The following is a 23,707-nucleotide window of genomic DNA, read 5'->3' as shown; positions in this document are numbered from 1 at the left end:
GTTGCCTCCCTGCCATGCACTGTAAATCAGAACGAATTCTTCCTTTCTCCCCGCACTTTGGACATAGCAATGAAAAAAAAAAAAAACCAAAACACCAAAAAACCCACTTTCATCAGGACCCTGTGGCATAAGTCTTCAATCCTAGATACTCAGCTGGTTTAGGCAGACGGATGTCAAGTTCAAAGTTCACAGGAGCTACAGAGTGAGTTCAAGGCCAATCTGGGCAACTCAGTGAGACCCTGCCTCAGTTCTCTACAAAAAGTTGGGAACTATACCTCAATAGCAGACGTCTTGCTTAACAGGCCCAGTTCCAAAACCAACTACCACACCACAACCTTCACCCTGTAAGGGAGTTCATGCCTACCCGTCCAAGCCGTTCAGAGGGGAAGGCAGAAAGCTTACAAATTCTAAACCATCTTGAGTGATCAAGTGAGACTTGACTCTCTCACTAAAAATAAATAAATAAATAAATAAATAAATAAATAAATAAATAAATAAATAAATAAATAAATAAATGTATGTTTTAAAAAGAAATAAAAAGAAGGAAAAGGTTACCCTCAGGGCTAGTTGTGAAATAAGTCCAGCAAATTGGTTTAAGACTCCTGACTGCTTTTTCTGTTTTCCCATCAAAGTAAATTAGCCTTAGAAATAGCATTCCACATGGCTAGAGGTTAAAATTTTTTTTTTTTTTTTGTCCTGCAGATGCTTTGAATTCTTTGTCACTCCTGAGTACAGTCCATTAGGGGAGTCAGGATTAAAGGGCAAAGCAGAGTGGATCCCTCAACAACAGCCCCACCCCTACCCCCACCTCTCCAACCCCCAACCCTCCCTCTCCCCCCACATACACACACACACACACACACACACACACACACACACACACACACACACACACACACACTGCTTCTTGGAATTAATTGGTCATGGGATGGTTTTTGTAGTTGGTGGTGACGGCGGTTTTTGGTTTTTGCTTTGTTTGTTTTTGTTTCATTTCTGTTTGCTTCATGAGTCTCCCATGAGCAGGCACTGAGGCCGCTTATTTGCATACGGCTCCTAGAGCCAGGGTGAGCTGAGGACACAGGCCGTCTGCCTTGGCAGAAGCAGGAAGTCAATACAAGAAGTCATGCCTCTCTACCCTTGGTGGCTTTTTTTTTTTTCTTTTATCGTTATTTTTCAAGAAAACCCAAGTTGACTTTTCAAACAACACAAAAGCTTAGAAGTGGGTAAAAGAAAAAACAAACAAACAAAAAAACCCCCAAAGACCCTGTCCCCTTTTCTCTTATTTAGAAATTCTGAATCATCAAATTGGGAAGGAGTTAGAGGTCAGTTGCAAAGGGCAGGTGGGAAGAAGATGGTTGGGCGGACTAAAGAGGCCGGTGGTCCTCCCAGCACATTTCTCACACAGGGAACTCATGGCCAGGGAGTCATGGCCATATATAGGAGTCTCTTCGGATACCTGGCAGAAAACCAAACCCCTGTTAGTCTGTTACTGTGTTACTTTGTCCTTCTACCTAGAGTGGCTGGACATTCCAAAGTCATTCCTGTGCAAGGTGTAGTCTGAGCCTCTAAGGACAGGAATGCCTCCTCTGGTGGAAACGATGTGCTCTTTTCTCACTGGTATTCAGATGGGATTCCAATTGCTCCAAGTATTTCCTCTAGCTCTGAATCTCCTTCTCGGATAACTGCCTTTGTCAGGCTAGGTATAGTGCAGCTTGCTGCTGTCTGGAACCTGAGATCCCACGTAAGGTTGCCCCACATAAGGGACAGTGAACCTCACTCCACTACATATGCTATTCCCAGCAGAGAGACAACAGAGAAAACCGTTGCAGTGAGTGGCTTCCCGCCAAGAGTCATGTCATCTGTGCCAGATGGAAAGTTAAAAGGCTTCAAGAGAAGCGTCACGCGTACTTAACAATAAGTAAGCCTTCTTCCAAGAAACAAAACCTACTAGGAAATGACAGCAGCAATAAAATAGGTGGTGACAAATGGACAGAGCAGCGTCACCTTTCCGAGGCTCTTCCGGTCGCTTTTAGAACATTCCTGAATTTTTTTCCCCCACATCCAGGTGTGCAGTGGACCTTGAACACTGGCAAGCTGTCTCTTCCCAAACGTGCAGAGAACTCTAAAGGGTTAGCTAGGGCTGGAGAGATGGCTCAGCAGTTATTTAGCCAGCCTAGTGAAGCAGTGTAGTATATAGTTGCCTTGGAACCATGTAGACACATTCAAATCTTGTTCTTCATTTATCTCTGGGACTTTATGCAAATTTTCTAACTTATTTTAGTCTTTCTTCTTCTTCTTCTTCTTCTTCTTCTTCTTCTTCTTCTTCCTCTTCTTCTTCTTCTTCTCCTCCTCCTCCTCCTCCTCTTCCTCCTCCACCTTCTTCTTCTTCTTCCTTCTCCTCCTCCCCCTTCTTTTCTAATGTGTGAGTGTTTTGTCCTACACATATGTCTGTACCACTTTTGTACCATGAGCCTACAGAGGTCAGAAAAGTGTATCAGATCCCCTGGAACTGGAGTTATACACAGTTGTGAGCCACCATGTGGGTGTCAGTAGTTGAACCCAACTCCTCTAAAAGAGCCCCCAGTGCTATCAACTGCTGAGGTGTCACCCCCAGCCCCTTCTTCTCATTTATTAATTCATGGAAAGGAGTAACAATATTTGCAAGGCTGTTATAAAGACTGCCTATTTAAATCAGAGTGCCTAGGGGGTGGAGAGATGGCTCAGTGATTAGGAGCACTGACTGCTCTTCCAGAGGTCCTGAGTTCAAATCCCAGCAACCACTTGGTGGCTCACAGCCATCTGTAATGGGATCTGATGCCCTTTTCTGGTGTTACTGAAGACAGCAAGTGTGTGTGTGTGTGTGTGTGTGTGTGTGTGTGTGTGTATAATAATTTTTTAAAAAAATCAGAGTGCCTAAAAAAATGGATAAATAAAAAATAAAAGTAGGAGGCAAAAAAGTATATGGATTCCCAGTTCTGCCCATAGTCACATGCTCACAGACTAATGGTTCCTGTAAACTATCTCCATCCAACAACGTGATTATCTTTTCTAATTTCATTTTCTCCCATATCAAACTGTTTACTTATTTTTTAAAGATTTATTATATATGTGTGTGTATACATACTGTATGTGTGTATACACACACACACACACACACACACACACACACACACATATATATATATATATATATATATATATATATATATATATATATATATATATATATACTATAGCTGTCTTCAGACGCACAAGAAGAGGGCATCAGATCCCATTACAGATGGTTGTGAGCCACCATGTGGTTGGTGGGAATTGAACTCAGGACCTTTGGAAGAGCAGTCAGTGCTCTTGACCACTGAGCCACCTCTCCAGCCCCTGCTTACTTATTTTTAAAAGACAAATATTTTATCCTTTTTAATTGAAGGATGATAGAGAAATAGGAGGAGGGGCTGGATAGGTAGAAGAAAAAGATCGACACATTAGATAGATAGATAGATAGATAGATACATACATACATACATACATACATACATTCAGACATACAGATAGATACATACATACATACATACTTAGATACATAGTTACATAGATAGATGAAACATGCATACATACATACATAGATTTCTCTTTCCACACATCTTGAGCCATTTGTCAACATCATAGAGTATATTTGCACAAATCTAGATTGTGTATTACCATCACCCAGCGTAGCCCTCTCAGTGAAATTAAAGACATAAAGACATGAAGTATACAAGGCCACCACCATGTAATATGACTCATTCTTACAGGAAACTTATGCAAACACAGTCTAAAGACTAAAGTCCAGAGGAAGCTGGGGATAATCCAGGAGGTGGAGACAGAAAGCCAGCATGGACTACACAGTGATCAGGAATCACTTAGGGAAACCACACCAGAGGAGGAACAGGAAAAGGAGGAAGGAGAGGAGGAGGAGGAGGAGGAGGAGGAGGAGGAGGGGGAGGAGGAGGGAGAGGAGGAGGAGGGGGAGGAGGGGGAGGAAGGAGGAGGAGGAGGGAGAGGAGGAGGAGGAGGACAGCAGGAGGAGGAGGAGGACAGCAGGAGGAGGAGGAGGAAGAGGAGGAAGGAGAGGAGGAGGAGGGAGAGGAGGAGGAGGAAGGAGAGGAGGAGGGAGAGGAGGAGGAGGATGGGGGAGAGGAGGAGGAGGAAGGAGAGGAGGAGGAGGGAGAGGAGGAGGAGGAAGGAGAGGAGGAGGGAGAGGAGGAGGAGGATGGGGGAGAGGAGGAGGAGGAAGAAGACGGGGGAGAGGAGGAGGAGAAGGAAGGAGAGGAGGAGGAAGGGGAGGAGGAGGAAGAGGAGGAAGAGGAAGGGGAGGAGGAGGAAGACGGGGGAGAAGAGGAGGAAGGGGAGGAGGAGGAGGAAGGGGAGGAGGAGGAAGAGGAGGAGGAGGAAGGGGAGAAGGAGGAAGAGGAGGAGGAAGAGGAGGAGGAGGAAGGGGAGGGGGAGGAGGGGGAGGAAGAGGAGGAGGAGGAAGAGGAGGAGGAGGGGGGGAGGAGGAGGAGGAGAAGTGCATCTACTCTAATGATGGTGCTGAAGCCCTTTGCGGAATCTTGCTTCTCCAGCATTCCAATGTGGCCTAAAGACCAAAGACATTCCAGGAATCTTCCAGGTCTTCGCCACCAGTGTGGCTCTGTAGACTGAGCCTCTCCAGCATGAAGAAGAGCATTTGACTTTCTAGCACGTATCAGTTTTAAGCCAATCTAGTAAGCACTGTTTATTAGATGTTTGTGTGTGTATATTATGCATATATATTAATATATATTATGTAACATGTCTGTCTACTGGTTCTGCTCCTCTAGAGAATTCTGCCAAATGCAATCAATGATATAATCACTTACTATTAATTATTAGTGCGATACATAATTGCACATGCTGTAAACACAGCAAGTGTGTCGCACCAGCATCACCATGAGTAACCGAGTGGTACATTCTGCTAGGATGTTACCCTGTTGCTGCATGGTAAGAATTTTACGGTCCGTATCATGGAACTACCATTTTGTTCATGCAGTCAATCACTGACTGACGTATCATGATGTAACTCATGTCTGCAGGTGGACAGCGGCAGAGAGAAATAAATATATGAACGAAGGAACAAATGAGCGGAAGGATAAATGAGATGGAAGGATGAGAAAGACGGGTGGTTGACTGGTCGATGATGCTATATTCAGAGGTAAATAAATACACAAAAACTTGAGATATCCTGAAAGAGCAAATGTGGGTTTATTTTGTTGAAAGTGTTCTATGGAGCAAATTATCCAATTATTCATATGATCAAATAACCAGGTCTCAAGGCTGCGGAGATGGCTAAGTGGTTAAGAGCACTTGCTGCTCTTTCAGGGGTGCCAGGTTCTGCTCCCTGCACCCCACACTGGGCAGCTAACACCACCTATAATTCCAGATTCTATGGATCCAATGTACTCCTCTGGCCCCTATGGATACCCACCCACATGTCACACACACACACACACACACACACACACACACACACCATACATACATACATACATACATACATACATACATACATACATACATACCTTTTAAAATATTTTTACAATAAACCACTCTCTGTATGTCATATTAAAAATCATTATAGACCACAGACCTAACTTGATCATCTTTTATTTTACATAAGAATCCATTCATCATTTTCTCCTTATTGTTCTTCGCCATATCTTGTCCTGTCCACAATCCAGTACACATCAAGGAGACAATATTTGGAGGAGACCATAACTTTTTTTTTCTTTTTTTCAGAGCTGGGAACCGAACCCAGGGCCTTGTGCTTGCTAGGCAAGCGCTCTATCACTGAGCTAAGTCCCCAACCCCGAGACCATAACTTATATTTCTTTTATTTGCTGGCCAACGTCAGTCACCGTGTCACTCACCCCCTTGACCCACTATTGAGTAACGATGAGTAATATTTGTCTAACTCGTTGGGACAGCTGTAGAGATAAATTTGGTGACTTTTGGGCAAGGCTATGGGCTCCTTCCAACGAAAGACATTTGTTTTATAGCATTTCTGCTATCAACGAACCTTCAGCTCATTACCGTGGTTTGTTCAAGACTGCTCTCCTACTCCCTCACTGTAGCCCAGAGTTTATCACGAAACCAAACTCTACCTGCTTTCGCTCTAATCAGTGAAGAACGGGCCACCGTATATGGTGTGTGGCACTGAATAATTTGGGGGCAGATTTGTTGATCCTTTATCAGCTTCACACAGTCATATGGTGAAGGTTGTGGGGGGGAAATGGAGAATGAACTAAATAAATTAGAGGATATTTAAGTCTCCAAATTTACAGCCTCCCGATCATGTTTAAAATCACAGCTGAGTTGGCCCAGTCAGTAAAGTCTTTGCGCTGAGCTGTATCCTCTAACCCCTCATAAGAATGTCAAACATGATGTCATACTCTTGTAATCCCAGTGCTGGAGAGGCAGAGGCAGAGGCTCCTTGCAGTTCCCTGCCCAGCCAGTCAAGTCTAACCAGTAAACTTCAGACCTATGAGAAACCCTGTCTCAAAGAAAGTGAATGGCCTTCCCAAGGGAAACATGGGATAGTGTCCTTTGACCTCTACACGTGTACACACATGTGCATGGGCACCTAGACACATACACAGGAACACTCACATTACATAAAAACGTGACTGTGTGCTGGAGAGAGAGATAGCTTGGTCAGTAAAGTGCATACTTATCAGACTGCAGATCCTCAGGTCTATGCCAACAGAGACCATAGTAACCCTATCTTAGTCCAAGAACGTGGGTGGTGAATTCTTTCCAACCCAAATGCCAAGCATCTAGGAAGCTCTTGCATGTTCAGAAAAACATTGACTATTTATTTTCAAACCAATTCCCCAATTTTTCCATGTCTGGACCAACCCGGGCAGGTCCAGGAAATGAAAGCTAAGTATAACCTCCAAAGGGGGAGGGAGGATTAAAACAGGGAAGAGAATGGAGCAGAAGAGGTGAGAGAAGGAGGGAGGGAAAAAGTATATCTAATCTGACTGTGTGTGCATGTATCACACATATACATATGTGTGTTCTTTATGTATGTGTATACATATCCTTTGTGTATGAGTGTGTGTGTCTGGGTGTGTGTCTATGTGTGTGTGTGTGTGTGTGTGTGTCTGGGTGTGTGTCTATGTGTGTGTGTGTGTCTGGGTGTGTGTCTATGTGTGTGTGTGTCTGGGTGTGTGTCTATGTGTGTGTGTCTGTGTCTGGGTGTGTGTCTATGTGTGTGTGTGTGTGTGTGTGTGTCTGGGTGTGTGTCTATGTGTGTGTGTGTCTGGGTGTGTGTCTATGTGTGTGTGTGTGTCTGGGTGTGTGTCTATGTGTGTGTGTCTGTGTCTGGGTGTGTGTCTATGTGTGTGTGTGTCTGGGTGTATGTTTATGTGTGTGTGTGTGTCTGGGTATGTGTCTATGTGTGTGTGTGTGGGTGTGTGTCTGTGTGTGTGTGTGTCTGGGTGTGTGTATCTATGTGTGTGTGTGTCTGGGTGTGTGTGTGTGTCTGGGTGTGTGTGTGTGTCTATGTGTGTGTGTGTCTGGGTGTGTGTGTGTGTCTGTGTGTGTGTCTGGGTGTCTGGGTGTGTGTCTGTATGTCTATGTGTGTGTGTGTGTGTCTGGGTGTGTGTCTATGTGTGTCTCTGTGTGTGTGTCTGGGTGTGTGTGTATGTGTGTGTATGTGTGTGTGTGTGTCTGAGTGTCTGGGTGTATGTCTGTGTGTCTGTGTGTGTGTGTGTGTCTGGGTGTGTGTCTATGTGTGTCTCTGTGTGTGTGTGTCTGTATGTGTGTGTGTGTGTGGGTGGGTGGGTGGGTGTCTGGGTGTATGTGTGTGTGTGTGTCTGGGTGTGTGTGTGGGGGGGTGTGTGGGTGTGTGTCTGTATGTCTATGTGTGTGTGTGTGTGTCTGGGTGTGTGTCTATGTGTGTCTCTGTGTGTGTGTGTCTGGGTGTGTCTGGGTGTGTGTCTATGTGTGTGTGTGTCTGGGTGTGTCTGGGTGTGTGTCTATGTGTGTGTGTGTCTGGGTGTGTGTGTGTGTCTGGGTGTGTGTCTATGTGTGTGTGTGTCTGGGTGTGTGTGTGTGTCTGGGTGTGTGTCTATGTGTGTGTGTGTGTCTGGGTGTGTGTGTGTGTCTGGGTGTGTGTGTGTGTGTCTGGGTGTGTGTCTATGTGTGTCTGTGTGTGTCTGGGTGTGTGTGTATGTGTGTATGTGTCTGGGTGCGTGTCTGGGTGTGTGTCTATGTGTGTGTGTGTATGTGTGTGTGTGTGTCTGGGTGTGTGTCTATGTGTGTGTGTCTGGGTGTGTGTGTGTCTGGGTGTGTGTCTGTGTGTGTGGGGGGTGTGTGTGTGTGTCTGTGTGTCTGTGTGTCTGTGTGTGTGTGTGTCTGGGTGTGTGTCTATGTGTGTGTGTCTGGGTGTGTGGGTGTGTGTGTGTGTGTGTCTGGGTGTGTGTCTGTGTCTCTGTGTGTATGGGAGGGGTGTGCATGGAAACTGACACCTTTTTTCCACTAGAATCTTATGGTCACCCAGTTCATCTTGTTTTTATTGCTGGAAAATTTTGTACATGTCTAAAATGTGTTTTTATCAAGGCCACCTCCCAGTCCCTCTGCCCCAACTCCTCCCACAACACCACTACTAGTCTCTCCCAAATTATAGACCAGTTCCTCTGATGACGGCGCAAAGACTCTCAACAAAGTACTTATAAACTGAATTGAGGAATAAACCAAAAAGATTACCTGCCATGATCTGCCATGATTAAGTTGGCGCCATCTCCAGAGAAACAGGGATGGTTCATCCGTCATAACTCAGTAAATGTAACCACCACTTAGACTCCTGGATAGAGAATGCACGATCGTCACATTAGATTCAACAAATCTATAACCCACTCATGATCAAAACCTTCCGGAGAACCTAAGAACACTAATAAGGGCGATACCCAGCAAGGCCATGGCCAACGTCATTCAAAGAAAGGAAGAAAACCTCAAACCTTTTCCACTAAAATCATGGACAAAACAAGATGTCTACTTTTCCCGCCACTCCTGTTCACTATAATGGCTGGAAGTTTTACCTAAGACAATGGAACAGGTGAAGGTAATAAAGGGGATGAGATGGGAAAGGAAGAAGTCCAAGTACTGTGATTTGCCCGTGGTATGATTTTATACATACAAGGCCCCAACTACTCCACCAGAAAAACTCTATGGCTAATTACACACTCAGCAAACAAGTAAAACAGAATGCCAAATCAACCCACAGAAACAGAGGAGCCTTCCTATATACCAACAGCAAACATACAGAGAAATAAATCAAATAAGCAATTCCATTCATATTAACCTAAATTTTAAAAAAATTAGAATAAATCCAACCAAGGAACTGAAAGATTTATACCATGAAAATTTGAATATGCAAAAAAAAAAAAAAAACCTGAAGCTACCAGAAGATGGAAACGCCTCCTGTGCTCACCGCTCTTAAAGGGATCTTAGTTCCTTCTTTTAGTTGCTGCCATAAAATCTTCAGTCAGATGGGTGAACAAAACAACGGAGATGACTATACACATACAGGTAGAGGGAATAGGAAAAGCCTTCACAGTTCAAGGTGTACAGTAGGAGCAGCTGCTGTCCCCACTCCTGGGCATCACGATTACTTGGTTTTGTTTTCTCTCTTTCTTCTTTCTGGAAACCTCATGCAAAGAAGACCAGAGAAGGTGAATTTTGTAAGACCCCCACGTGGACTCAGGGGTAAGAGCTCCCTGTGCCCCAGATCGCTGACCGTCTGCAGGGTCCACCTGACTTTGTCAATGCCTGCCCTGTGCTCTAGGTCTCCAGAAGATATTTCTATTTAGACATCAGAAGACGATTATATTTAGGCACTAACACCATTCAAGTGCCCACAAACTTCAGTTAAGACAGAAAAACAAGCTAATTTGCTGGAACAGAAGGCTGACCTGCAGATCTGGTGTGGGCTTGTTTCATTTCTTGGACTATATTTTTGTTGTTTTTCTTCACTGCTGTACACCCTCTGCTTGAGCAATCGCCTGTGTTACTGTGACTTCCCTAACGCCATCTGCCATCTCATGTCCCCTCCCTGGGACGTCCTTCTAAACTCCAGGCTTGCGTCTGCAACTTCCCACTTGACGTCCGTCCTCAAATCCGTCACCATCATCTCAAAGGCACTGTCTCTCAGCTTGAACGTTTGAACTCCGCTGCTGCTTCCCCCAATTCCCAGCATTTGCCGCTGCAATTAGTGGCACATTTATTTTCACGGACATATTTAGACAAGGTCTAACAGATCCCAAGCTGGCCCCAAACTGAGAATGACCTTAAACTCCAGATTCTCCAGCCACCACCTTCCTACCACTGAGATTACAGGTATGTATGTCCACACCCAGGATATGTAGTGCCACCGTGGACCTCCGTCACGCCAGGCAAACGCCACCATCTGGGCCGTGACTCAGTTCAATCAGTGGTAGCTGTTTTAGAATTTTCTTTAATCCCGCCCCGGGTTTTCTACCCTACCTTGGTTACTGAGTTCCGGATGAAAGACACTCAAACTTTTATATTTACAATAAGCCCTGAACACCACAATAGCTGGGCAGCTGTCTAACCTCCACGGTGCTAGAATCTACTTTCCTATCGATAACCCGGAGTGATTACTTATGATTTACTATGTTCCATCTAGGCTGCTCTTAACTCCAACTGGGCAGGCCTCGGGGCCACGCTTTCTTGACCCTTAACCCATGGCGGCTTCCTTGCTTCTCCTGCACGTTCTTCTTCTCCTGGTCCTCCTCAGACCCCAAACCTGCAAAACCTAAACCCTACCTATGTCTCTTCTGCCCAGCTATTGGCTGTCGGCATCTTTATCTACCAATTAGAAATAACTTGGGGCAGGGTCACTCAGTGTTTTACGAGCATGCGCAATCTCCTTGTCTCTGGGGCAACCAGTCTTGGGAGTCCCAAAATATCATTAGAATACAAGCAGTATCAGGCCAACCCATTGCAAGTAACTTCATTATCTCCTTGCTCACAGAGCCCAGTGTGCAATGTTTCATTATCTTTCTTGTCTCCTCTTCTAGTCTATCATCAAGCCACCTCAACAAGAATGGAGGACCTTTCGCTTCTTCTCATGACTGTGCCTTCCACTCTAAGCCAACCCCGACTCTTCCTAGGGTTATGAGGAAGACCAGAGAGCTGGCCTCCCCCTCACTCAGCTTCCAATTCTACCCCTTTTCTTCATCCTAATATATTTTTTGTTTTATTGTGGTAAAACATATATCATGTAATATTCCCTTATAAGAGCGAAGGGAGGGGAGAGGGAAAAGGGGGAGAGGGAGGGAGAGAGGGGGGAGGGAGGGAGAAAGAGAGAGAGAGAGAGAGAGAGAGAGAGAGAGAGAGAGAGAGAGGATGAATTTTGTATGCATACCCATGCCAAAGGTCAATCTCAGGTAATTGATACATTCCTTGGGTGCAGGACAACTCCTGACTCAGTGATCATCACTCTCCTGCCTGCAGTGGTCATCTCTCTCATGACTGCAGTGGCCATCACTGTCCTGCCTCCAATAGTCATCACTTGCCTGCCTGTGTTGATCATCACTGTCCTGACTGCAGTGGTCATCGCTGTCCTGACTGCAGGGGTCATCGCTGTCCTGACTGCAGGGGTCATCACTGTCCTGGCTGCAGTGTCATTGCTGTCCTGGCTGCAGTGGTCATTGCTGTCCTGGCTGCAGTGGTCATTGCTGTCCTGGCTTCAGGGGTCATCGCTGTCCTGACTGCAGTGATCATCACTGTCCTGACTGCAGTGGTCATTGCTGTCCTGACTGCAGTGGTCATTGCTGTCCTGACTGCAGTGATCATCACTCTCTTGCCTACAGTGGTCATCGCTGTCCTGACTGCAGTGGCCATCACTCGCCTGCCTGCGTTGATCATCACTCGCCTGCCTGCGTTGATCATCACTGTCCTGCCTGCAGTGGTCATCACTCTCCTGCCTGCAGTGATCCAGCATAGATCCATCCCTCCTATACTAGATCCTGGAAGGGGCAGCTCTGCTTTTCAACAGGTTGCAATGTCCAGGAACTATTGTACTCTTAACTACACAGGCTCCTAGGAGGGAATATTCAAGGACAAAGCTAGAGGATCACCTTTATTGACTCTAGCTATAATATATTTGACAATAACTAAAGCAGAAATGAAAAGATACAAACAGAGCATCCAAGGGAACAACTTTCCATTCCATAACCCTTGTAACCTGCTAAGGAGCAAACAATCCAATGAGGTCAAGAAATTTCTGTTCTGCTGCACTGACCTCACATAACCACCTGATTTATGAGGGTACTGAGTGTCAACAAAGGTGTACTGTGTCCTGTGCAGTCACCTTGGCTCCCTATCCATGTGCAGCTTTCTGTGGCTAAGCAAGCTTCACATGAAGTCCCTGACATTGTGATTTATGATCTTGAATGACATTACCATGCCTGGCCCTCAGAATCCTTCTTTGTGCTCATGCATTCATTACAAATCTTGCAAAAATCCCGTGCATCCTGATTTCTCAGTTTTAGAACTCTGGGCATTGAGACTAGATGAGTCTTTGTTGTCCAAGACTGTTCTGTGCATTGTAGAATACTGAGAAGAACCTCTGACCTCTAGCTGCAAGATGACAAGAACACTTTCCCTGGATGAAGGAACCAAAAATTCTCCAGGCATTGCCAAAATCCTCTAGTGAAGGGCAGGTTGCTTCTAGTTGACAATCACTGGTAGACAATGATACATAGTAGATAAATAGACAAGTTAATAGAGCAATGATACATAGGTGACAGATAGATGATAAGTAGATTATAGAGATAAATAGATGATAGATAGATAAATAGATGATAGATAGATAGATAGATAGATAGATAGATAGATAGATAGATAATGGATGGATAGATAGATAAATGATAGATGATAGATGGATATGATAAATAGATAGATGATAGATGATAGATAGATAGATAGACAGATAGATAATAGATGGATAGATAAATAGATGATAGATGGATAGATAGATAGATAGATAGATAGATAGATAGATAGATAGATAGATGATGGATGGATAGATGGATGGATGAATGAATAAATATGATAGGTAGATTGATATATGATATGTAGATAACTAAATAGGTATCTATATAATAGATAAATAGAAATTAGATGATAGATAATTGAAAGATGGATATAGAGCAAATTACAAAATACTAGAGCACCTTCTAATGTTCACCTCTATTAACAATGACTTCATGTGTGTGGTAATCTTATACATGTCTGTGTGTGTGCATAGGCATGGAATGCATGTGTACATGTTTGCACTTGAATCTGGAGGCTAGAGGTAGATGTTGGGTGCATTTTTCTGTTCACTCTTTGAGGCAGAGTCTCTCGCTGAAGCTAGGACTCGTCGATTCAGCTGGTCTAGCTGACTAGGAATCTTCAAGAATCTGTCTGCAGCCTCCTCACTCCTCAGTGATCATAACTGGCATTTCCACTGATGCTGGGGAATCCAAATTAGATCCTTCTGCTTGTATAGTAATCATCTTCCTAGCTCCCAATACACAGTGACTTTTAAAGCAACCCCAGAAAAACTTCCAAATGTTGCTTGGCTATACTAACATTTGCAAGAGAATAGTGGCACAGAAAGCTTGAAAGCCACTGGGACTATTGTAGTCTTAAGAACCTGGTTACTCTTGTTCCAACTCCTCTGAGCACTGGCCGTCACAGAGAAATTAGTCAAGTGGTCCACAACAGCAAAAAAGGAAAGAGGCAGCAGTCAAGTTTACCTGTCTCCTCAGGCCGTGCACCTCACTAGACTCTGGTCCTTACAATTGACAAGATCATTTCTTCAGGTTCACCCGCTTGGTCCCCTTGCTATGTCAAAATTACCATAGACCAACAACTTAACTAATAGGCTTTTATTTCTCGGAGTTCTACAGGCTGGAGATCCCATGAGGACAGCTGATCATGTGCAGAAGGCCATCCTCCTAGGTGACAGAAGACAGACATCCATGGGGGAATAAGCGTTTGACCTATAAGCATAGCACCTGACACAGGCCTGACCCATAGGAGGGCATTTTCATCAAACAGCACTGGTGTTCAATCTTACTGGTATATTACCTATTTAAAAATTACCAGCTTAAAAACAATACCCAGATCTTGACTGGAGCATGGTCTGAAGGCAATTGGTTCCACTGTTGATTCTAATATGAAGTCAAGTTTAAGGACCGTTGGCATGGAAAGAAGGCAATAAGATCTCCTCCCTACAACTCCAGACAGACATCTCCCTCAGAGTGCTGCCCAGATGGGAGCTGTGCTCTACTCACCCTGTGTGCAAGCTGGCTGTGGCCCACTCCACCACGTCTACTGTTTCCCAATCCCTATTATCTATCTATGCCGTTTGGCCTTTCCTCAAGAGCCGAAGAGCACACTCAGTCCCAGATCAAATACAGCTTCCAGACCCTGGAGATGGGCTGAAAACTTGTACAAAGGTCAAGCAATGCAGAGAGGGAGGGAAGCATGAGGTGTCACAGAAGAGGGCAGTAGGATAAAAGTCTCAAGTCAGAATAGAGTGGAGATTGCAAAGTCAGGATGGAGAGATGGCTTAGCGTTTAAATGCCCTTCTTATAGAAAAGTTATGTTCAGCTCCCGTCACCCACATCAGGCAGGTCATAATTCCAAGAATTCAGTGCTCTCTAGCCTCCTTGGACACTTTACACATATGGTGTACATAAACTCCTACAAGCAATACACATAAATTATATATATATACATATGTGTATGTATATATATATATGTATGAATGTAAACATATATGTAGGTATGTGTGTACCTACATATATGTATACACACATATATATGAATATAAACACATATATATGTGCGCGCACACACACACACACATCACCTAATCACAAGGGTTTTGTTGTTATTTTGAGACAGAATCTCATGTATCCAGGCTGGCCTTGAACTCCTAATCCTTCTGTTCTCCTCCCAAGAGCTGGAGCTACAGATGTGCACCGCTACGCCCAGCTTGCATAGCTGTCGGGCAATGAATTCAGGGCTTCTTGCACACTAGGCAAGCATCCTACCAACTGAGCTACAACTCCAGCCCGGCGAGGTTGTAATGAGTGTTAACGGCTGCATCTGTGAGTCTCGCTGAAGCAGACCTTTAAGGAGCAAAAGGAAAAGCGGGGTTTGAGGTAACTTTTCAGATCCTTGAAGCCTCAGCAGTGGTCAGCTTTCTCCTCCACCTGGGTGCGTCACTGAGGTGACCTCTCTAGATGTCAGAGCAGAAGGAAGGAAACAGAGGAAGCAAAGGCAGACAAAGCAGAAGGCTGGTTCCCTGGCTTTGATGCTGCAGTTTCTCTGAGCAGGAGCCAGCACAGGGCCATATTGCCTGACTGAAACTTGAGAAACCAGGTCCTGCAGAGAGCTGTCTTTGAGAATGTCAACAAGTACCTACACATAGATATCTGGATACTCGTCAAGGGAGAGCTTCTTTTCCTGGTGACTTTTTATAACATTGGGGGACTGGAGAGATGGCTCAGTGGTTAAGAGCACTGCTTGCTCTTCCTAGAGGTCCTGGGATCAAGTCCCAGCAGCCACATGGTGGCCCACAACCACCTGTAATGAGATCCGATGCCCGCTTCCTGTGTGTATGAAGACAGATACAGTATACTTATATATAATTAATTAATTAATTAAATTAAAAAAAATTAGGAAGCCAGAAAAGGACATTTATCTGCTATAATGCCTTTTAGAGAAAAGTTGGAAGTAAAATGAAATTTGCCTAATTTCTTATATTTAGCTCTGGAATAAGACAAACGATCTGACTATATCTGAGCACATACAAACCATTAGCAGAACTATTTGTTTTTTAGCTTTGAGGTATTTAATAGTGTTTAACAATATGAATGCATGCATCTACTTAAAGTTTCCACATAGGTAGCTGCAAAACCTGCTTTGCTCCAATCAAATTAATGTACCCCCCAAAATAGACTCAAGATAAAAGAAGCTTATCAAATTTTGCCACAGTTGACCCTTCATTGCTTTGGAAGATTTTTTTCCCTAGGAATGTTTTCTGTTTTTTTCGTGCATCCGCGGTTGGTTTTAGCCAAACGTAACCAAGAACAGGCATGTGGGAATGTCTGTAAAACTTCTGCCCAGCATGGAGGTCTTTGTCTGGCCCTCTGGCGTGAGGGAGCGCGGGCAGCACATTCTCGTGAAAAACCCCTTTCACAGTGAGAGTGCATTCAAGGAGAAAATCCGAGCTTGAATCGCTGTGTCTAAGGGCAAGTTTGAAAGACAAAAGAAGGGACCGGATTCCATGGGAAAGGAAAGGAGGAAAGAAAGGGCCCCGGGTGACTTGCCAGAGGAGAGCTGGCTGCCTGCAAGGGAGACCTTTTTCTTCGCTACCAGGAACCTTGGAAGCAATATACTTTTCTCCACTGGGAGAGACCCAGGGCAAAGGGCGGGCAATGACTGGAAATGCTTTTCTCTGCTGGGGGTCCACCAAGAAAGCATTCAAAGACTTGGCGGAAAGCCTCTTTCTCCTTGGGGAAGCAACCGTAAGGCCTGGAAAAAGACCACACCAAAAGCGTAAGCACGGAGATGCTCTTGACGTGGAATCCCTGAACCTCTAAGAGGCCCCTGGGTGAGCTCCTGGGGAATCAGCCAGCACCCCAAACTAACACTGAAGCTGATCTCTGTTCACATTCCGAAGGGCTGCATTAAAACACTGGCTTGGCCATAGTTAGAAGACATCAGTGTTCTGTGCGTGCACTGTATTCTTCACTGATGCAGGTAGACCTGAAGGCACCCAGTACATTTTTGAGATACTCTTTCTTGATATTTGGGATACCTAATCGTTGTTGCTATTTGGAAACTATATTAAAAGGGGATAAGGGGCCTAGTCTTGTAGCACAGCCTTTTAATCCCAGAGTTTGGATGAAGAGGCAGGCAGATCTCTGTGAGTTTGAGGCCAGCCTGCTCTATGCAACAAGTTCTGAGCCAGAAAAAGCTACACAGTGAAAGTTTACCCAAAAGGAAGGGGAAGGGGTTGGGGATTTAGCTCAGTGGTAGAGCGCTTGCCTAGCAAGCGCAAGGCCCTGGGTTCGGTCCCCAGCTCCGAAAAAAAAGAAAAGAAAAAAAAAAGTAAGGGTGACCGGGGAGGACACCTGAGACTGAACTCTGGAAGTGCACGTGGGCACGTGTGTGCGCGCGCATGCGCGCACACACACACACACAGAGCGAGACAGACAGACAGACACACACACATACAGAGACAGACACACAGCGCGCACACACACACACACAGAGCGAGACAGACAGACAGACACACACACACACATACAGAGACAGACACACACACACATACACACACACACACAAAGAGAGACAGACAGACACAGAGACAGACAGACACACACACACATACAGAGAGAGACAGACACACACACACACACACAGAGCGAGACAGACAGACACACACACATACAGAGAGAGACAGACAGACACACACATACACACACACACAAAGAGAGACAGACAGACACAGAGACAGACAGACAGACACACATACAGAGAGAGACAGACACACACACACATACACACACACACAGAGCGAGACAGACAGACAGACACACACACATACAGAGACAGACACACACACACATACACACACACACAAAGAGAGACAGACAGACACAGAGACAGACAGACAGACACACACACACATACAGAGAGAGACACACACACACACACACACACAGAGCGAGACAGACAGACACACACACATACAGAGAGAGACAGACAGACACACACATACACACACACACAAAGAGAGACAGACAGACACAGAGACAGACAGACACACACACATACAGAGAGAGACAGACACACACACACACATACACACACACACAGAGCGAGACAGACAGACAGACAGACACACATACAGAGAGAGACAGACAGACACACACACATACACACACACACACAGAGACAGACAGACACACACACATACAGAGAGAGACAGACAGACAGACACACACATACAGAGAGAGACACACACACCCACACAGAGAGAGAGACAGACAGACAGACACACACACACATACAGAGACAGACACAGAGCGAGAGAGACAGACAGACAGACACACACATACAGAGAGAGACAGACAGACAGACAGACACACACACACACACACACACACCCTTTATTAATGTCCTTTCATTGATTTACATGGATGCTGCCTTCTGAAAGGGGCTGTTGCTATCCTCGATCTCATGTGGGCTTCCTCCTTGGAGTGCAAGGATGAAGGGATGAGAAGAGCAGGGGGAAGGAGGAAGCTCTACTTTGAGCATCTCCTTACCTAGAAGACTGTCTTAGATTGCAGCCATGGATCTATGTCAGTGTTTAGTGCCCATGTTGTAGACAATGTCCGTACTCCATTGCACCATAAGTAAGCGTCCTTGGGGAAGTGGTGGTAACAGTATCCGGTGAAAAGCCAAGCCAGCAAATTACCTCAGTCGTAGTGAATAGAAAACCATGTTGGGTGTGGTATCATTTAGCCTCTTCTGAGCAGTGGACTCCAGAGCATGGTCATTGTGTCTGTGGTGAATAACAGAGGATCCAGGGGAGGAATTACGCAACTCTGATTATATTTTACCTTTATAGATCTATTGGGAGGTATGCACCTTCCACAGCACAAGATGAGGGGTCAGAAGACTGCATTCAGGAATCTCCTTCTACCCTGTAGATTCCAGGAAGTAAATTCAGATTGCCTTTACCCACGGAGCCATCCTGCCAGCTGTCCTATTCACGAGTCAACAATAACCACCGATTTATGTCTACGATTGTTGTTTATTTGTAAGTGAGGGGGTCACATTCTGTTTTGCTGGAGATCTCTGATTAATTCATGAGCTAATTGAAGAAGGGAGAGGAAGGCCAAAGGAAAGTTTATACCGGGTTTCAAAGAACTACAAGATGACAATGTGTGCTCCATTTGGAGTGTTTCTTGTCACTTATCCATGTTTCTTATAGGTCTCTATTGAATATCTACTAGCCACAGGACTTTCAGGTACAGGGAACCTAGCAGTGAAAATGACTGACCTATACGTACCTGAAGAGCTTATAATCCAGTTGTAAGGGCCATCAGTTAACAAGCAAAAAAAAAAAAAAAAAAAAAAAAAAAAGTCAAACTGATAGAGCTGGAGAGATGGCTCAGCGGTTAAGAGCACTGGCTGCTCTTCCAAAAGTCCTGAGTTCAATTCCCAGCAACCACATGGGGACTCACAACCAAGTGTAATGGGTTCTGATGCCCTCTCCTGGTGTGTCTGAAGACAGCTTCAGTGTACTCACATACGTGAAATAAATAAAAATCTTTAAAAAAAAAATCACACCCATAATGGGCTTCTTTGAAGCAGTGATCTCAACCATTGGGGGGTGGGGTGTCAACTGATCACAGGGCCCTGTAGGACAGATATTTACAATACAACTCATAACAGTAGCAAAACTACCCTTATGAAGGAACAACAAAAATTATTTTATGGTTGGGGGTCCCCACAACATGAGGAGCTGCGTTAAAGGGTCACAGCCCTAGGAAGGTTGAGAACCACTGTTCCGAAGGTTTGGGAAGGTGCAGCAGAAAAGGATATTCTAAAACGCCAGTTAGATGAGGTGCAGAGAAAGGCAGGACTTAAGAGACAACATCCAAGGATGAAGAGGTGTGGCCCTAAGAAGAGATCAAAGACTAACCCAGGCAAAAGGCAAGACAAGATGATGAGACATTGAGACACAACGAGGTAGACAAGTTCCATAGGTAGGCAAAGGCCATCAGCATCCCCGGAGCATCCTGAACCAAAGAGGACAGGTGTTAGAATTATCAGAGAGAGAGAGAAAGCAAGAGATCTTGTACCAGGATGTGAAATGTCATGGGGAGACATGGCAAAGGTCATGGGGACACCGTGACCCATTTTATCTAATGTCACCCAGGCCTCGTGATGAATAATTGAACAAAGGAGACGGGAGTGGCCTCAGAGGGGTCATTCACAATCCGTTGGAAAAGCCAGCTGGATGACAATGACTGACCTAGGAGCAAGGGTGGTGTAGATGCGGTGAGGCAGGCGGACATGAGATACAGCTGGATGTCTTCAAAGACGGAACCCCTAGGACTTGGTGGGAGCCTGCCTGAAAGGTGTCAGGAAAAGAGAGATGAGGGAGGGGAGAAGGGAGGGAGGGAGAGACGGGGGAGGGGGATGGAGAGAGAGAGAGAGAGAATCAGAATCACAGGCAGAATCATTTTGGCCAGGTAGTTAATTTAAAGTAGAGATGATTACCAGAAAGGACAGAAAGACAAAGAACAGATGAGATGAGGCTGACGAGACAGAGAGAACATTCCTCAACCTCAAAGGAACTTTGCTTTCTTAGGAGAAACAGAGGAAGGCAGCGGGTCTGGAAATCACCTTGAGTCACGAAGACTCACATTCTATTGCTCATCCTGACGTACTCAAGGGCCAAACAACTGACCCCAGTTAAAATCAAAGTCAAAATCAACTCTCATAGGGCTTAAAAATACCTGATTGCCAAGGGCCAGTCTCGGCGTGGGGAGGGGTTCTGAGAGAAGGGGTACTTGAGAGCAGGGAAGCAAATGACTTCAAGTCGAATTGTGGGTCCAAGCTGCCGCCAACCTATGTTTTGTTCCAGACCGCTGTGTCTCTATTCTGCTTCTCTATTTTCTGCTCAAAGCAATTCTCCAAGCAGTTCTTGCTTGCTATCCTAAAACACTCTCTGGATATCGAACCCCTTGCAGATCAGAAGCCCACTCTTATTTACATATCAATCTAGCCACTGAGTCCAGGTTCCCTTTTGACTGTCCTATGAATCGGTGTCCTGCTATCCAGCCCCTGGATTCTTAAAAGACAGCAAACACATTTTTTTTTAACATTGCAGAATCAATCATTGAGGAATTCAGAGATCCGTCTGCCTCAGTTAAGCACAGACTATAAGCTGGGTGAAGGGACCCAGCCAGGAAATCCCCATTTCAGCCTTTCCTGGGCCTGGACTTCTGTGTGCCAGGCTGACCTTGAACTCAGGAATCTGCCTGCCTTTGTATCTCTCCGACAAGCTGGCTCACGAATGCAGCTGCCTTTGTCCCTTTAGGTTGCTCATATAGTTCATATTGCATCCTTACCTTTCCAGAGTTGAGAAATCATATATTTTCAAATTCATGTTTTTAGAGTCCTTTTTTCACAGCCCTAAGAGCTGCCCTAGAAGTCCCAGGATTTTCCATTGATAAAACATTAGCCACACCTTCCCCTCCTGGACTTGTGCTGTCCCCTTCGGAGGGGACATGTAAAATATGTACATTATTATATAAGCAAGCCTTACAACCTACAGCAGCCATTGACACTCATGGGAGCCCATGCCCTGTCGGCCCTGTCTCAGGGGCGGGAGCCATGACATCCCACCCCTATCAGGGCCATGCCGGACTCAGCATCTAGTCAAAGATCTTCCTTCTGTGAATGTTCCTCAGGTATTTACTAAATGTCTAACATTATTCTAGACACGCTGCCACGCTTGGTAATCTGAGCCCATCTCTGGAGCCCAACTGCTGGAAAGAGAGAACTGACTCCCCACAGTTGCCTTCTAACACACACACACACACACACACACACACACACACAAATACAGGTGCAAAATAAATGCATTAAGACATGGTTAAAAAAAAAAAAAGGAACTAAAGTGTGGTCTCAACCAGCAAGAAGTCAGACTGTGGGCCAGAGCACCAGGGTGAAACGTAAGCACCAGGCACTTTTACGAGGTCTCGCTTGGTCTCCAGACTTTCTCAATCCTTGCTGTATATTTTAAGTAACCCATTCCCATTACTGTGAGCAAAGAGCTCATAGAGGAACCCAAGGTCACAGTCCTGAGGATGGACAGACTGCCCGGAATTATATTCTTTCAATTTATACCAATTTCCAGAAGCCTTCCACACATTCGTCGCCACCGAGGCTCCTGGCATTTACCCACAGTGGATGAAATGACACCATGTTCTGAGAAGCCGCAGCAGACGAGTGTTAGCGGTCCGGCCAAAGCAGGAAAAGAGCACCGCTGTGTCAAGTCAAAACGTAGTGTGAGTGCTGTTGGGAACGTGGCCATCTGTGGGCCTGCAGACTGCAACCAGAACCCACTCCGAGGATCACCCTCCATAAGGGGGGAAAACACGAGCCATCCGTGGGATTTCAGGAGACAAAAGTGAAATGTCCTGGAAGCTCCAGGCCATGGCGGCACGCCTACCAACAAGAGACTACAAGCATTGCCCGGCAGAGTGCCCCTGCAGCCTTGGTTCTGAAAACACCACATACTCGCTTCGCCCCGCCCCAGCATGCCACCACAGTTCAGGATGCCGGCGAATGCCTCCCAAAGCACCGCCGCTTCTGACCATTGTACGCTCGCTACAAATTGTAGTGGCTTTACATACACGCAAGGTTTTCTGCTTTTATAGAAATATAGTGGTTCAATTGCTTCATTAACACAAAAACTGTAAATATTTTTCTGTTGTCAGTCTTTGGTATTAAGTATCAAATTAGTATGTATATAAAATGGATTGTATTAAAATGTTTGTTTTCTTTTTTATTATTATTAAAGATTTGTCTTTAACTACGGGCATACGTGGCTGTATGCAGATTGGGTGTAGTGCCTGCAAAAGCCAGAAGAGAGCGCTGGGTTGGATCTCTGGAGAGGGACTTACCGGAGAATGTACTGGAAACTGAACTCAGGTCCTATCCAAGTGCTTGTAGCCACTGAGCCACATCTCAAGCACACAAACATTTTCAAAATTACTGACTTGAGCGTTTGGGGTTTTCTGTTTTTTTACTTTTGAAGTCTTTTTTTTTTTTTCAAATTTTTTATTCATTTTTACACTCCAGATTTTATTCCCCTCCGGGTTCACCCTCCAGCTGTTCCACTTTCCATACCTCCTCTCCTCCCCCTCCCCATGTCTCCATGAGGATATCCCCACTCCACTCACCCCACCCGACCTCTAAACTCCCTGGAGCCTCCAGTCTCTTGAGGGTTAGGTGCATCTTCTCTGACTGAACCCAGACCTGGGAGTCCTCTGCTGTATATGTGTTGGGGGCCTCATCTCAGCTGGTGTATGCTGCCTGGTTGGTGATCGAGTGCCTAAGAGATCTCAGGGTCCATGTTAATTGAGACTGCTGGTCCCTCTACAGGGTAGCCCTCTTCCTCAGCTTCCTCCAGTCGTTCCCTAATTCAACCAGAGGGGTCAGCAGCTTCTGTTCATGTAGATGTCTGCATCTGACTCTTTCAGCTGCTTGTTGGGTCTTTTGGAGGCCAGTCATGCTAGGTCCCTTTTTGTGAGCACCCCATAGGCTCAGTAATGGTGTCAGGTCTTGGGGCCTCCCCTTGAGCTGGATCCCACTTTGGGCCTGTTGCTGGACCGGTTTGTCGCTGGACCGGTTTGTCGCTGGACCAATTTTTTGATCACTAAATGAAGTTGGTTTGGTATTGGGACAGGCGTTCCAACAATTTCTAAAATGGTACTAAAGACATTGCCATCTTGAAACTACACATCTGTGAAAAGTGTCATCCTCAGGGTCTGTGCTTAAAAACCAAGATCCCCATTAGAAGTTAAAAATAATTTGG

At 45.3% G+C, this 23,707-nt stretch overlaps 1 protein-coding gene and 1 long non-coding RNA gene across 13 annotated transcripts in view; one reads left to right on the top strand and one right to left on the bottom strand.

The window, feature by feature from the left end:
* Positions 1 to 9,624, bottom strand: part of LOC134482599 (uncharacterized) — a 34,075-nt gene extending 24,451 nt beyond the window's left edge. The window contains exons 1-2 of the long non-coding RNA XR_010058969.1: positions 9,488 to 9,624; positions 8,764 to 8,860 (exon numbers count right to left, since the gene is read on the bottom strand). This is a non-coding gene — a long non-coding RNA (uncharacterized LOC134482599). The remainder of the gene's footprint in view (positions 1 to 8,763; positions 8,861 to 9,487) is intronic.
* Positions 7,931 to 23,457, top strand: LOC120097756 (uncharacterized). 12 transcript variants are annotated; one of them, XM_063276794.1, is made up of 4 exons: positions 7,931 to 9,585; positions 9,719 to 9,762; positions 11,097 to 11,283; positions 11,492 to 19,449. In XM_063276794.1, exon 4 carries the CDS (start codon positions 17,264 to 17,266, stop codon positions 18,299 to 18,301), a length of 1,038 nt encoding a protein of 345 aa, XP_063132864.1. In that variant the 5' UTR covers positions 7,931 to 9,585; positions 9,719 to 9,762; positions 11,097 to 11,283; positions 11,492 to 17,263; the 3' UTR covers positions 18,302 to 19,449. The 12 variants fall into 12 exon arrangements, 8 of the variants coding, with proteins under 8 accessions (XP_063132864.1, XP_063132866.1, XP_063132865.1 ...); XM_063276796.1 differs by lacking the exon at positions 11,097 to 11,283 and having other exon boundaries at positions 11,892 to 19,449; XM_063276795.1 differs by lacking the exon at positions 11,097 to 11,283 and having other exon boundaries at positions 7,932 to 9,585.
* Positions 23,458 to 23,707: the final 250 nt, after the last annotated feature.

Source organism: Rattus norvegicus, chromosome 17 (genome assembly GCF_036323735.1).
Source record: "Rattus norvegicus strain BN/NHsdMcwi chromosome 17, GRCr8, whole genome shotgun sequence".
NCBI lineage: Eukaryota > Metazoa > Chordata > Mammalia > Rodentia > Muridae > Rattus > Rattus norvegicus.
The sequence above is the reverse complement of the archived record's forward strand: the minus strand, read 5'-3'. Positions and strand labels throughout refer to the sequence as shown.

What these genes read in the sequence shown, in the direction of transcription:
- LOC120097756 (XM_063276796.1), top strand. Translation starts at nt 17,264, where the DNA reads ATGCGCGCACACACACACACACAGAGCGAGACAGACAGACAGACACAC.